The sequence below is a fragment of the Anguilla rostrata genome, chromosome 15 (assembly GCF_018555375.3).
Source record: "Anguilla rostrata isolate EN2019 chromosome 15, ASM1855537v3, whole genome shotgun sequence".
NCBI classification, from domain to species: Eukaryota; Metazoa; Chordata; class Actinopteri; order Anguilliformes; family Anguillidae; genus Anguilla; species Anguilla rostrata.
The window spans coordinates 33,087,378-33,102,245 of NC_057947.1; the positions used below are offsets into that span (position 1 = coordinate 33,087,378).

Genomic DNA, 14,868 nt, shown 5'->3' on the forward strand with positions numbered 1-14,868 from the left:
GTATTCATCAAGCAACAGAAACATAAATCATTGTGTTTATCAAACAATAGGAACAGAGCCCTGTATTCATCAAGCAATAGGAGCATATCAGTGTGTTCCGCAAACAACAGGGATATAGATCAGTGTATTCACCAAACAACAGGAGATGGCATTGTATTTACAGGAGAGAGGAACAGGAGAACAGAACACTCTACGTTCTTTCCCCCAAATGTTTCTCACATTTCTCTGATTTTCATAATGAAAATGATATTTATATGTAGACTGTATATTTATGTACATCATTTATGACCGCATATGACACTTAACTTTTGTTCTCATCTTATGAAGAGTTTCCAAAGTGCATTTTACTGTCACCTAAGTCTAGGAAGGAAACATCTGCACATCTCAGAATTCAACACGCAGATCTATGGAGACATCTGCTGAGGAGCCTGTGATTGGTGGGGAGTGCTGGAGATTTGCATTACAAAGAATTAAGTGCTCTTCTCCCTGCTCATCACACTCATGGTGTGTGTGTGTGTGTGTGTATTTGTCTGGTGAATTAAGGCTTGACTGCAGACAAGTACTGTATTGTGCTATGGCGCTGAAAATCTCTCCAAATTCAGTCAGACTTAGGAGACTGACAACACCTTCACAGATGCACCATTGAATTACAGTACAAACCCAATTAGTCTCCCGTCTTCATAACGTGTGGGCATGCCTGAACATTAAGGAAAATGGGCAAACCTCAAGTCCCAATAGTCAGGCTTGCTTTGATCGAATATGGAAATCTTGCAGTGATGGGGATGCACATAAACTACAGTACCAACGCACAGTACATTTTCCATTACATTATGTTCCTAAGTCGCACACATAGACGTGAGACTCACGCAGCGCAAGTCAATCTCAAGCTCAAACACCAGGGTCCAAAAATCTCATGCATTTTAATGAAAGCTGCCGTGCTGGGTTAGTGGGTTTTACAGCGTTAGATGGGGAAAGTTTAATATTTATTTTTAAAGGGAAAGTTGGCAAAAAATGTTATATTTCTGAGGAAACTGTATCCCTTCGTCTCACGATTCCATCAACAATATGTCTCTGAATAATTATCCCCCCTGCCATTTTTCACCTTTCATCCGTATTAGAATTTTCTTCTGTGCTTGTTGGCAGATTGCGCACGTATCTTATCTCATCCAGAGCGACTTACACAACATTTCACACTGCATCCATTTATACAGCTGGATATATACTGAAGCAATTGTTGAAAGTAAGAAGGCACACACTACTGCATGAACGACCAGTTTCCAAGGCGAGTGTGTGTGTGTGTGTGTGTGTATGTGTTTATCTGTGCATGTCGTTGCCTGTGCGTGCATGTTTGTGTATACAGCATGTTTGTGCAGGAGTGTGTGTGTGTGTGTCTGTACAAGTTGGTGTATGTGCGTGCACGTTTGTGTATACAGTATGCTCGTGCAGGAGTGTGTGTGTTGTGTGTCTAAGTGTGTGTATGCACCTGTGTGTATGTGTACAGGTACACAGGTGCACAGGTAACGGGAGCTTCTCACTCTTTGAGCTCGGCCAGCGAGGCGGAGATTCGCACGTCGTGACCCAGCAGGTAGAGGGTGGTGATGAGGTCGCTCCACTGCACCAGCTCCCCCAGGGGACCCCCGCTGAAGGCGTTCTCCGCGATCTTGAACCCCGACTCCTTGGTCAGCAGGCCCAGGTGCACCAGGATCTGGGGTGATGAGGAGGAGGCGCAGGACCTTCGGTCACATCAAAAGCAACAGCCCCAAAAACAAGCGCGAATCCGCAATAGCTGCGACCGCACACGCGCGTGCAGCCGTGTGTGCGTGCATCCACACGCACACACCGTCACACAAACACGTGACCTCTTCTTTGGCTCATGACCAACCTTTCCACAAAATCTTGTGCAAACCTGTGAATCCATTTGGGAGTCATGCGCCACGCCCCCTCTTGGTCAATCGGCCTGAAAGTTACTCAGCTGTACCTTCGGTCATGACCAACCTCCATGCCGAATTTCAGCCCCCTGGGGCGAAAACTGTGGCCACTACGGGGTGGGACACTTTTGTGGACCAACTGACCGACCGACAGACAGAGCTATAGAGCTGCAGGCGCAGATAAAAACCCTGGGTCATGAGATGCACATTAAAACAAACCAACAGCTCACAATATACTATACGCTTACACATTGTGAAATTAAAGACATAAATTAGCACACTATGCCCCTGTACTTATTAGTGCATACTGCCATGCTCACTGTGGTGAACATACAGCCAAACAGTACATGCAAGTGTATTGTGTACGAGCAAAATGAAGTTTCGCTTTGCAGGACACTTAAATGCAAATTAAGCACCATCTATCAAACATGAGTCAAGGAAATTTAAATACACGATGACCACTTCATTGTTTGGCCACACATTCCCCTCTCTCTCTGCATCCTAGAAAGAACAACATAAAACAGCAAAGGATTGTGGGTATGACAGCGGAGAGAACCAGAATGCTTCAGTCCATGCTCTATGACTTTCAGTCACTCCCGGAACACATCCACGGAATGCCAATGCATTCTCGCTTTCGCATACTCTCTCTCATGCATATTTATGAGTCCGAGTTTTGGAACAGTGATCCATACTGTATGTCAAAAACCTATTATTTCTCTGCTCTGTTGGTAGTATGCAAATATTCACTCTGGAACTTGGCCATATATTCGCAGTTCCAATGAACAAATCCCCTCTTTTCCCTTTTCAATCTATTTTAATTTGTTTTTTTTTTACACAGTAAAAAAAAAACATTTATTGGAGGACTGCTAGACCGATGATAAGAAAGAAAAGACGGTAAAAACACATCGTTAAAGTACTGGACAGTCAATAAAAGACGTCCTCGTTTGATCTGAAGTGCACGTGTTAGCTCATGTGCAGTCCACCTGTAGGAAAACACACATGCAACTGCAGTAACAACCAGTCTGACGGTCCAGCGGTTCTGGTCGATGCCTTCCGGGATAAGCAGCCGTTGAAAATGTGGGAGTTCTGGCAGAGAGTACTTTTCCCTCCTATCCGACATAGCTCAGGAGGAAAGACCGATTGTCTGGCAGTCGGAGGGTTGCCGGTTCAAACCCCGCCCTGGGCATGTCGAAGTGTCCTTGAGCAAGACACCTAACTCCTAACTGCTCTGGCGAATGAGAGGCATCAATTGTAAAGCGCTATATAAAAGCAGTCCATTTACCATTCTATCCCTGCTGTTTGAAACCAGCTGCTCAGATGGAGAGATTTCATCCCTTTTACACGGCACAGTTGCGCTCTGTTCATTCTGCAGGGACAGCACACTTGCTGTGCAGTAAAACCCACCTACAGTCCTGCAAGGCATTGCCATATGATCAGCGATAAACTTACCAAGAGCTCCCAGCATGCACTGGCTCTAGCTTTTACGGATTCTGTGCCCTGACGCTGATGCAGTCGTTTAACGTACCCCTGAGTTTCAAAACCTGGGAGCAGAGCTCCTGCACATCAGTCTCCCACCTGCTCCCCCCCCCTTCCTCTTTTAAGTACAGTGACTATAACAATGCTGAATACAGTCAAAAATGGCCCCCCGGGGGGGAGGGGGGATATTTAATAGGGGGGAAAGTGTAGCTCTGTTAGCAGACAGGGCATATCAGTGTTGGTAGAAGGGCGTGTACCTGCGTCAGAAGATAGCATGTAACTATCTTAAGGCAGAGAGTGAAGTGCCATTAAGAGAAGATGTGTGGTACTGTGTGGTTAGTTGTGTGGGTCAGGTACTCTCGATGCTGACTTTGGCTGAGAGTGGTGCTTGATGTGGGAGTCTCTCTGTCGCTGGGTTTGCAGTGTGTATCTGGGGAGTATTCTCTTGGCTGAGTGCTTGAGTGTGTATGTGGTAGTTGTGTGGGTCAAGTGTTTTGGGTAGTTTCCGTGCTTGAGGTTGTGGTAGTGGTAGTTTGTGGGTATGTTGTGGTGTAGTTTCCAGGTTGCTGTGTGTTGAGAGAGTTTGTTGTGGGTAGTTTCCTGCTGTGTGTGTTGCAGCGGTGTGTATTCGCAGCTCCGGCGTCAGCTATATGGTAGTTCGTGCTTTCAGCGGTCCCGGACGCACCTGGCTTGCTGCTCTGGCGGCGAGCGAGCGGACGGCGCCGACCCAAAGCTCTGCCATGCGCTGGATCCGCAACATCATCCAGCGAAACTCCTCCCGCCGGGACATGACCCGGTACAGCTCCTCGAAGCCGGTCCGGATCTCCGTCTGCGGGCACAGGCACAGGCGCTCCTTCAGTTTGGGGGGAGGGGGGACTACAGTTACACAGGGGGGAACGCTGGCAGCCACCTGGAGACTATCCTCCTCCTCTTTTTTTTTCTTTAAAAAAAAAAAAAAAAAAACTTTCCTAGCCATTTTCTATCAGTTTTGATGCTCAATTGTAATCAGCAAGGTAAGAAACCCCTCAGACACACCAAACAAACAGCGGAAGGATCTCAGTGACGAAGGAAAGCGTGTATAGTCTTACCCGGTGCTACTGGAACGGGATTAGTTTATATGTTATCTCGGTTATCTGACTCCCAAATAGTGTTTAACCTTTCCCGCGGTGCTAACAGTCGAGCACAGAAGGAGACTGCAAGCGATCCGCCATTAGGGTGGCTCTATACGGATCGCTATCTAGCGTTACCAAGACACACAATTGTATCTATTCAGGCTGCACACGCCAGGGGGCACATCCGCTTCTACCACACGATACTTCTGCTGTTGGGTTTCCGGAAGGGTTTCTTACAGTTGGGGACCTCGACGTGACAAGTTTTGGTTTCTTACAGTTGGTGACCATGACGCGCAGTTTGGTGTATCTGTAGGGGTTTCTCACACCAAACACGCTCAATGCTGCAGCCTTTCTGCCAATTCGGCGAAGTGCGGAGAAGCACATGCTCTCCTCCAAAACCTTGCTTCTTTTAACACGTGTCCACAAGTTGGTCATCCCTGCTGAGAATCCCAGCGGCTGCCAGTCACAGTTGCCGCCGGACACCATCGGGATTCGATGCCAATCTGTGCGGCCCATCTACGCTGGAACAGAGCCACCCAGCAAACCCAAGCCCTTACATTTCGTACACTCTGCAAGGTTCATGACGGCCCAGAGACAATTCTCACCCACTTGACCACTTCATAGGTTTTGCACTGAGACCCCGCTCTTTCCTCTTTGTGTCAGTTAACCAAGAGAGCTTTTTTTTTTTTTGCTGAGCTTTCATAGCTGGAAATGAGTGTTAAACCACCATTAACAGCCGAATAATTGGGAAACAATGTGCTGGCGAAGGATTAGCATCGCTCTCCGCGGCAGGAAATCACTGCTAATTGTCAGGCATCTGCAGGGGGATTTCCAGCACAGTTCCAGCGCGGGACCCTCGGCGAACAAGAGTATCTCAAACGGAACACGGCGCTGACACAGATAGATATAAAAGAACACAATATGTTCTTCATTAAGACACATTACACAAGCCATGACAATGTAGTCCATTGTATTTAAAAAAGGACGACTGGGGTGATGGTAGGACCACAGGGATAGCTGGGCCCAGGTTTCGGTTTTTCAAGTGGGTGAGTTGTCACGTCACTCAACGTTCGTTGCCCTAACACTCCCCCCCCCCCCCACCCCGCCCTGCTCCCCCCCCATTGCCTCCACTGCTATGCAACAGGACCTCACAGGGAACATGAGGAACCAGGTCATTGGGGCAAGCAATACCACCCTGTTACTCAGGGCCTGGAAGTTTCTCTGAGTCATTCTATCATGAACGGGTTTAACACAACTGTAAGAGCGCGGCGTCAACCGTCAACTCTCTCAGACAGCCTGGCGTCGGTTTCACCGGCAGGCTGGTGGAACTCTTCGCCCTCTTCACCATCCTGGGAGGTGCCAGTGGGGGCATAGGCAGGAGCTGGGGGGGGGGGCGGGGGGTAACTGAAACGCTCACCTGGCCTTTCCTGTCGGCCTCCTCGTTGAAGTTCTTGGCTCTCCACGGCAGGCGCGGACACCAGTTCTCCACCTGACGACAGCAGAAAAACAGGGGGAGGGAAATATCAGGGGGGAACCAGCCAGGGCTGGAGAATCTGAGCGTGAGCACTCCCAACCCTGCCAGAGAGAGAGGCTGCTGAGGGAGGGAGGTCGGGGGGGGGGGGCACTGGGGGGGTGGGGGCGTTCTTAGCCAGGTAATTGTTTCTGTGTGAAGACAGATGTCACCCTCAGACCACCCCCCCCCCCCCCCGCCTCTCTGATCTGACTCTAAAGGTCCTGAGGAGCAGGTGTTCAATCCATCGCCCGATGCCCCGGCCTGGCTCCAGCCTTGTCGAGCGGGGGTGGGGGTGGGGGTGGGGGGGGATGGGTTTCCGCTCTACCTGGAGTCTGGTGGTTTGACCCCCCCGCTGTAATTACTTCTGCGTCTCAGGTGTGCGTCATCAATTAAGATCCGTCATCCACACCCCCCCCCCATCCCCCTCCCGCCTCTCCTGGCCAGTCAAATCACATGAACTGCTGGCTGGTGTGAATTACCCACTGAAACAGCAGCACCGACTCTACACCTGAGAATGAGAGATTAATTTAGTGCCTTTGTTCCCCGGGGTATTTAAGCTCAGCGCTATGATGCCATGCTATTAATCACCAGCGCAAAAGGTGTTGTTTGCATTTTCTGACCGGCTCCCCCTTCAAGGTCAAACAGCTCGTTGGCTGAATATGAATTATGCATCATTGCACTATGAAGCCATGCACTATGGTAACCGGCAGAACAGAGATATGCACCTCCATTGCCATGGAGATAGAGAGCAAGGTCATGTGACGGCAGAGTGCCGTGCCCTGGCCAGTCAGTGATAAGGGCATACGTGCCCTTGCAGCCCTGCCAAATGGATTTCACACGCTCCACTGACAACCTTCCAGGAAAAAGGACGCTTTCGTTCAAAGCGCTTCCCGGTGTTTATTTTGTTCTTCAGGGAAGCGGACGCCCTCTCTCACCCTCACGTTCAACAGCGTGAGTCTGACGCCCGAAACCAAAAGATACCGAACGTGCCCCAAAAACCTCATCGTGTCAGAGAATTATCACATCATGATAAAGACTTACGTGATCAGAGCCTAAATGAGGGCCATATACAGAACTCTCATAATCCTGTTTTGCGTGACATTTTGCTACTAAAACTGGGCTTTAAAACAGAGCTAGGATTGTGGGATGATGCTCTTCACACTTCCAGTACTCTTCAAAAAGACCATCAAGGCTTTACACAAGCGAGCGCATTTTTATTTTTCATATATTAAAGATATATTTCATATATTTTTGCAGGTGACAAAAGCACGACGAAGCTGACTGAACACCTGCTGCGTCTGAGGATAGCCGTTAGCAAGGCTAAAGAATAACACTTGGCAAGGCATCCCCCTTACAGCAGAATGAATGAATCACAATCAGCGAGAGAGGATTACGCGCTTTGATGAAATTGCTTCGCCGTTTAATTCATAACTTTAAATTCAAACTGCGTTTGGATTTAAAAATACACTTTTTACACTAGCTCCAACAACATCACTGCAACACGTGTTTCCCTCTTGGGATAAGAATAATTTATCGGTTTACAAATTCTGAAAGCAGTTATCTTGCAACACATTTTAATCAGTTTACTTACATAATTAAAATAATGCCTGCATTTGACGCTGGTCTTTGTCAGACAGGGTTAATTATTTTGCCTTTGAATATAGGCATAAGCCTACATCTGAGGTGTTATAAAACAAAATTATGAAGAATTTTCATTTGATTTATCATGTCATGTATATCACTACATTCATATTGCTTTAAAAGTTTGTTTATCTGTCATTCTTCAAGCCCATAAATCATATTGTAGGTCTACCTTTGCAAGTATTTTTTTTTAATAAATGAGGCTAATAAAGTAATGTACCCCAGTCTAATTTGAATGGCTACCCATGCTCTGCTTAGTGTATCACCTACCTATTAACTGTTCTCCAAATTACACCAAACTCATACTTAAAATAAAAAGTAAAAACACTTAAAATACATTTTTAAAGTTCATACACTGCTGACACACTTAAGAAATTCATGGCATGAAATTAAAATCATGACAGGACCCTTCAGCAGCATTCCACAAAAGAGAAAATTACTGTAATTGAAAGAGCAGTTTATATCATATAGATATTCTGGCGTGTTCACACACCTGCTAGGTCAAATGAATAGACGCCATTGGCACATACATGAACTGCACATGACGAAGCGCAGTTCCACAGGACGCACATCTAGATTGAAGAAGGTCAGATGACAATACTAGTAGGAAATTCTCTGAATATGCAAAGAGTAGGCAAACGCTTAGGGCTCCTCTCAGACTGCATCGCTATCACCAGGCCCATTTCACACTCACCTCGCTCAGGTAGATGAAGAAGGAGCAGGTCGAGCCGTCCACACCATAGCTGCTGTAACACGGGTCTGACTTCCACATGTCTTTCATCCACTGAGGAAGAGGAGAAATTAATACATTACCTCAATAGCCAAGTCGGGTGAAGGGCAACTGTCAATAAAACCTGTAGGTTCGTAAACAATGGCGCGCAGGTGCAGACTCTCAGCCTGGGATTCAGTTGAACGTTTGAACTAACTCTGTGTGTCTGAATGTGGATGTTTTCACCAAACATGGGCAATCAAAGACAGAAGAGCCTGTTGAATACCTACACCATCCTCGAATTTAAGCATGGAGTATACAACCTTGAACTTTCTTTTTAACTTGTAAATGACATTTATCACTTATTTCATTTACCTTTTTTAATATACATCTCTGCTGCAAAATGTTATTACTAGAACTAATTTATTGATTTATTTATTCACACATTCATTAAACAATTTTTGTACTTGTTAAATGCTATATAGCTATGCTCATTTTTAATGTAGTTCCCACTGCCTCTAACAAAAACCAAACCAAAAATGGAAAACACTGCCGCACGTCCACGGTCCTAAATAACTGAATTCAACACGTGAGTGTCGTTTGTAAACACCTCTCTTAATCATGTTCCGTCTTCCACTTAATGGTACTTGCTCCATCAACGTAGATGATTTAGGTGATGCAATCAAGGTAAGTGTTTGACATTGGGCTTGAGAAAAACACTAATTACTACCATTGCAGGCAGAGGACCTAAGTATATCTAAGAAAACACGTGTGTCATGGTTTTGGCTGATGCCACCATTTCTTTTTCTTCCTGCGCCTTTTCTTCAGTTATTACGGCCATTGGTTTTTCATGCACCTTTTCTTCAGTTATTACGGCCATTTGAGTTGATTGAATTATGCACGTGCAAATTTCCTTTTACTATTTGCACCTGTTGGTGTTCTATTTAAACCCTGAGCAAGCCGATAAGCTTTGCTTCAGTGTCACTTATGTTGCACGAGAGCCGGTATTCTGTCAAGCGAGGTAAAGGTAAAGGTAAAGGTAAAGGTAAAGGTAAAGGTAAAGGTAAAGGTAAAGGTAAAGGTAAAGGTAAAGGTAAAGGTAAAGGTAAAGGTAAAGGTAAAGGTAAAGGTAAAGGTAAAGGTAAAGGTAAAGGTAAAGGTAAAGGTAAAGGTAAAGGTAAAGGATTGAGCGGCGATATCGGATTGTTGTGGCTATAAAATTAGCACAACAGTCTTTAGCTTTTTAGATTGTTGGCAACAAGTTAGTGCCACAATCTAAGCTCAGTATTCTTTCTTTAGGATTTTACTTTTTCAGCCTCGGTTCGAGGTCTGTTTTCTTTGAGTTGCCCCGTTTTCTGCTCCGGCAGTTTTGTTTTATTTTCATACTCCTTAAGCCTTAGTTCTTTTTTACCCCGTACGTGGGTTGTGTAGAGCTTTTCTTTGGGATACTCTCCCTAAGGAGTATTGTTTTCCTTTCCCTTGTCTCTTGAGACTTTGTGGCTATTTTACCTCGGGTTAATAGCTTAAAGAACCCCCTGTTCAGTCGCGGTTGGTCTCCCAAAACTCCAACTCCCTCACAGTACACTGAAGCCACGAAATGGATGTACCAGCGACTCCAACGGGTTTAGAACAGGCTGTTGCAGCTCAACAGGCTGCCCTAACCGCCCATGATAGGGGCATTCAGATATTACATTCCCAACAAGCAACCTCTTATGAACGGCAGGGGGAAATGCTTGAACGCCTGCACCGTCAGGAAGAAAGTTTGCGCAGCCAGGAGAATGTACTGCATGAGCTTGCTGACAGTGTTCGCCAACTGGCTTGCGCATTAAACCCCACAGTTCCACAAGCACCTTCCTTTCCCCCGACCCCAGAGCCGATGGTATCAGTCATTGTCCGCGAACCTAAACTGCAGCTTCCCCTGCGGTATGATGGAGAATCAGGGAGATGCAGGGGTTTTTTAGCGCAATGTACGATATTTTTTAGAGCTCAACCATCACGTTTCACTACAGAAGATTCACGGGTGTCTTTTATTTTATCCCTGCTAACAGGGACAGCCCTTGCATGGGCTGAGCCGCTCATCCGCTCACAAGCCCCTGTAATGAACACGTCTGGAGGTTTAATGGCAGAAATGGCGTCGGTCTTTGATCACGATATTAGCGGAGAAGAAGCAGCTACAAGGCTAACGCGCATTCGTCAGGGAGAGAACAGTGTTGCAGCCTTTTCTGTTACGTTTCGTTCATTGGCTGGTGAAACGGGTTGGCCAGAGGCTCCGCTCATGACGTTATTTAAGAATGCGCTCTCAGAGCCAGTGAGAGACGCTTTAGCAACTCTTGAGCCCCCGGCCACATTGGATGCTTTGTTAAGGACGGCTGTCAGGATTGATAACCGAGTGCGGGAACGTGAGCGAGAGTGAAGTGAGAGGAAGAACCGTTCCCTCCCATATGTTGCCTCCCTTCCGGGTAAACCTGCAGTTTTGGCTCCCCCATTAGGCTCACTGAGCCATGACGAACCGATGCAGATAGATAGCTCCACCCTACGCAATGTGCGTGAACAAAGGCAGCGCAGCGAATGGTGTCGGTATTGCAGACAGAAGGGACACACTAAGAATGATTGCCCTAAGCTGGGGGGAAACGGGAGGCCTCACTAGGTGAAAGAGGTCCCAGTGAGGCGTAACCCATCAGCCTTTCGAACCGTTTTATCTGTAGAGCTATCCTGGAATAATCAATTAGTTAAAACTGACGCCTTTTTAGATTCAGGCGCAGTTGACTGTTTTGTGGATTCAAACTGGGCTAGTGAACTTGGATTGCCTGTGGTTCTCCTTTCACGGCCTCGCCACATTACAGCTCTTGACGGTCGCCCGCTGGGCACCGGATTGGTTAAAAAAATTACCGACCCTGTCTGCATGCGTGTCCCTTTTGGTGGTCATTTGGAGCGAGTCAGGCTTTTCCTGGTTGATTCACCAGCCTATCCACTTGTTTTAGGCCATTCGTGGCTGATGAAACACAAACCGCACATTAACTGGGGAAATAAGAAAAATACAGTGATTCAGTGGGGTCCCCAGTGTGTCAAACATTGCTTACAGAGGTCATCACAAACTCCTAATGGTCATGGTTTGCAAAGAGAGACTAATTTGGCTTGGGACGATGAGGAAGAGGGGTTTCCGTCCAGCCCTATTGCGCCATCCCCACCTTCTGAGGACAGACAGGAGAGTTTGGATTGGGATTCGCGGTTCGACTGGGATCCTCCGGTTGACGACTTATCCCTAGGGGAGTTAACGGAACCAGAGACTATCTCTGACTCCATGCCCCACTCTCCGTCTAGTTCAGAGAATACCAGTATGGTGGGTGCGCTCGAATTTCCATTGCCACCTAATGTACCAGCCGATTACGCAAATCTCGCTGAGGTATTTAGCAAACAAAGGGCTACCACCTTGCCACCTCACAGACCATACGATTGTGCCATTAACTTACATCCTGGCACAGTACCGCCTCGCGGTTCCTTATATTCCTTATCAGCTCCAGAAAGTACAGCTATGAAGGAATACATCCAAGAGGCGTTAGCTAACAGTTTTATCCGACCATCCACTTCGCCGGCGGGGGCAGGGTTTTTCTTTGTAAAGAAAAAAGACGGTGGGCTGAGACCCTGTATTGATTATAGAGGACTGAACAATATCACTATTAAAAACCGCTATCCACTGCCCCTCATGAACTCAGCTTTCGAACGCCTCCAGGATGCGTCAGTTTTCACGAAACTCGACCTCCGTAACGCTTATAATTTAGTGCGTATACGTGAGGGAGACGAATGGAAAACTGCTTTCAATACGCACAACGGCCACTTTGAATATCGGGTCATGCCATTCGGTCTCACTAACGCCCCCTCGGTCTTTCAGGCATTTGTGAATGACGTGCTCCGAGAGATGCTGGAAAAATTTGTGTTTGTTTATTTAGACGACATTTTAATATTTTCTGCCAATCTTTCGGAGCACGTTAGACATGTTAGACAGGTTTTAAAATGTCTCTTGGACGCCCAGCTATTCGTAAAGGCAGAGAAATGTAAGTTTCATGCCAAATCCGTTTCTTTCCTGGGGTTCATTGTGACAGAGGGGAAGGTACAAATGGACCCAGAGAAAGTTTCTGCGGTCATGAATTGGCCTACCCCAGAATCGGTCAAACAAGTTCAGCGATTTTTGGGGTTCGCTAATTTTTACAGGCGTTTTATACGTAATTTTAGTTCAGTGGTTGCGCCAATTACCGCACTGACAAAGAAAAATACCCCTTCACGCTTTGAGTGGACGCCCAAAGCCGAGGCTGCTTTTACGGAGTTGAAGAGGAGGTTCAGTTCGGAGCCCATCCTGATAACCCCTAACCCTTCACTCCCGTTTGTGGTAGAGGTGGACGCCTCGGAGCTTGGGGTAGGGGCAATTTTATCACAACGTTCTCCCCAGGATCAAAAAATGCACCCCTGTGCTTATTTTTCTCGGTCACTTTCTCCGGCTGAGAGAAATTATGACGTCGGGGACCGGGAACTTTTGGCGGTTAAGCTGGCTCTAGAGGAGTGGCGGCACTGGTTAGAGGGAGCTGAACACCCTTTCACAGTGTGGACCGACCACAAAAATCTAGAGTATATTCAGAACGCAAAGCGGCGCAATTCGCGGCAAGCTCGCTGGTCGCTTTTCTTCTCTCGTTTTAACTTTCTACTAACATATCGCCCAGGTTCAAAAAACATCAAGCCTGACGCACTCTCCCGGATTTTCGATCACTCTGACAGTGACCACTTCTCTGAGCCCATTGTTCCTACCACCCAGATTTTGGCCCCAGTTATGTGGGACATTGAGTCTGTGGTGCGGAGGGCTCAACGACTGGAGCCGGATCCAGGTGGGGGACCCCTTAACTGTCTTTGTGCCATCCAAGGTACGTGCCCAGGTGCTGCAGTGGGGACATTTCTCCCATCTTACTGGGCATCCTGGCATCCACAGGTTTAAGGATTTCCTGGCCAGGCGGTTTTGGTGGCCTGGGATGGAAAGGGATGTTCGGGAATTTATTTCCGCTTGTTCGGTCTGTGCCCGCAACAAAGGTTCTCAGCTCCAACCCTCTGGGCTTTTACGCCCTTTGCCCGTCCCGAGTCGTCCATGGAGCCACGTTGCCTTGGATTTTATCACCGGTCTGCTGGCTTCTGATGGCAACACAGTTATCCTGGTTGTGGTGGACAGGTTTTCTAAGGCAGCCCATTTCATTGCGCTGCCTAAATTGCCATCCGCACCAGAGACTGCACGGCTGGTAGTCGACCACGTCTTCAGACTGCATGGTCTGCCTCAAGACGTGGTGTCTGATCGGGGGCCTCAATTTGCCTCTCGGTTTTGGCGGTCGTTTTGTTCTCTTTTGGGTGCGTCCGTCAGTCTCTCGTCGGGGTTCCACCCGGAGACTAATGGACAGACGGAACGTACCAACCAGACGCTAGAGAACACTCTTCGTTGTCTGGCTTCCTCCAACCCGACATCGTGGAGCCGTCATCTCGCGTGGGCGGAGTATGCCCATAATACGCTGCGTAACGCGTCCACGGGGCTCTCACCATTTGAGGCCCAGTTTGGATTCCAACCTCCTCTGTTCCCAGAACTGGAGAAGAACAACGAGGTGCCGTCTGCTGGGTTCTTTGTTCGGCGATGTCGGGCCACGTGGAGGAGAGTCCGTGCGTCCTCCTGCGCTCCTCGGCCAAACAGAAGGGACTTGCCGACAGGCATCGCCGTCCGGCACCCTCCTATCGGGTGGGTCAACGGGTTTGGTTATCTACCCGTGACCTTCCTTTACGAGTTGAATCTCGTAAACTCGCCCCTCGGTTTGTGGGCCCTTTTAAGATCGTGCGTAAAATCAACCCGGTCACGGTTCGCTTGCAGCTCCCTCGTTCCATGAAAATCCACCCGACGTTTCATGTCTCTCGCCTCAAGCCGGTTCTCGTGAGCGCATTGGCTCCGGCGGATGAACCGCCACCTCCGCCTCGGCTCATTGATGGGGAGCCGGTATATACAGTACGCCGCATTCTGGCTGAGAGACGAGTGGGGCGAGGTGTTCAGTTCCTTATTGACTGGGAGGGCTATGGCCCTGAGGAACGCTGTTGGGTCCCCTCTAGAGACATTCTGGACCCTGAGCTTATTCATGACTTCCGCAGGCGTGGTTCAGAGGGCCCGTCTGGGCCGGCCCTTAGAGGGGGGTCCTGTCATGGTTTTGGCTGATGCCACCATTTCTTTTCCTCCTGCGCCTTTTCTTCAGTTATTACGGCCATTGGTTTTTTTCATGCGCCTTTTCTTCAGTTATTACGGCCATTTGAGTTGATTGAATTATACACGTGCAAATTTCCTTTTACTATTTGCACCTGTTGGTGTTCTATTTAAACCCTGAGCAAGCCGATAAGCTTTGCTTCAGTGTCACTTATGTTGCACGAGAGCCGGTATTCTGTCAAGCGAGGTAAAGGTAAAGGTAAAGGATTGAGCGGCGA

The 14,868-nt window shown here is 47.8% G+C and overlaps 1 protein-coding gene across 1 annotated transcript in view; it reads right to left on the reverse strand.

The window, feature by feature from the left end:
- The window catches only part of mgat5 (alpha-1,6-mannosylglycoprotein 6-beta-N-acetylglucosaminyltransferase), a 108,277-nt gene that overhangs the window by 38,890 nt on the left and 54,519 nt on the right, over positions 1 to 14,868 (reverse strand). The window contains exons 5-9 of the mRNA XM_064310002.1: positions 8,365 to 8,454; positions 5,934 to 6,005; positions 4,090 to 4,233; positions 1,853 to 1,870; positions 1,536 to 1,705 (exon numbers count right to left, since the gene is read on the reverse strand). Of these exons, the coding sequence (XP_064166072.1) occupies positions 1,536 to 1,705; positions 1,853 to 1,870; positions 4,090 to 4,233; positions 5,934 to 6,005; positions 8,365 to 8,454 (494 nt within the window). The remainder of the gene's footprint in view (positions 1 to 1,535; positions 1,706 to 1,852; positions 1,871 to 4,089; positions 4,234 to 5,933; positions 6,006 to 8,364; positions 8,455 to 14,868) is intronic.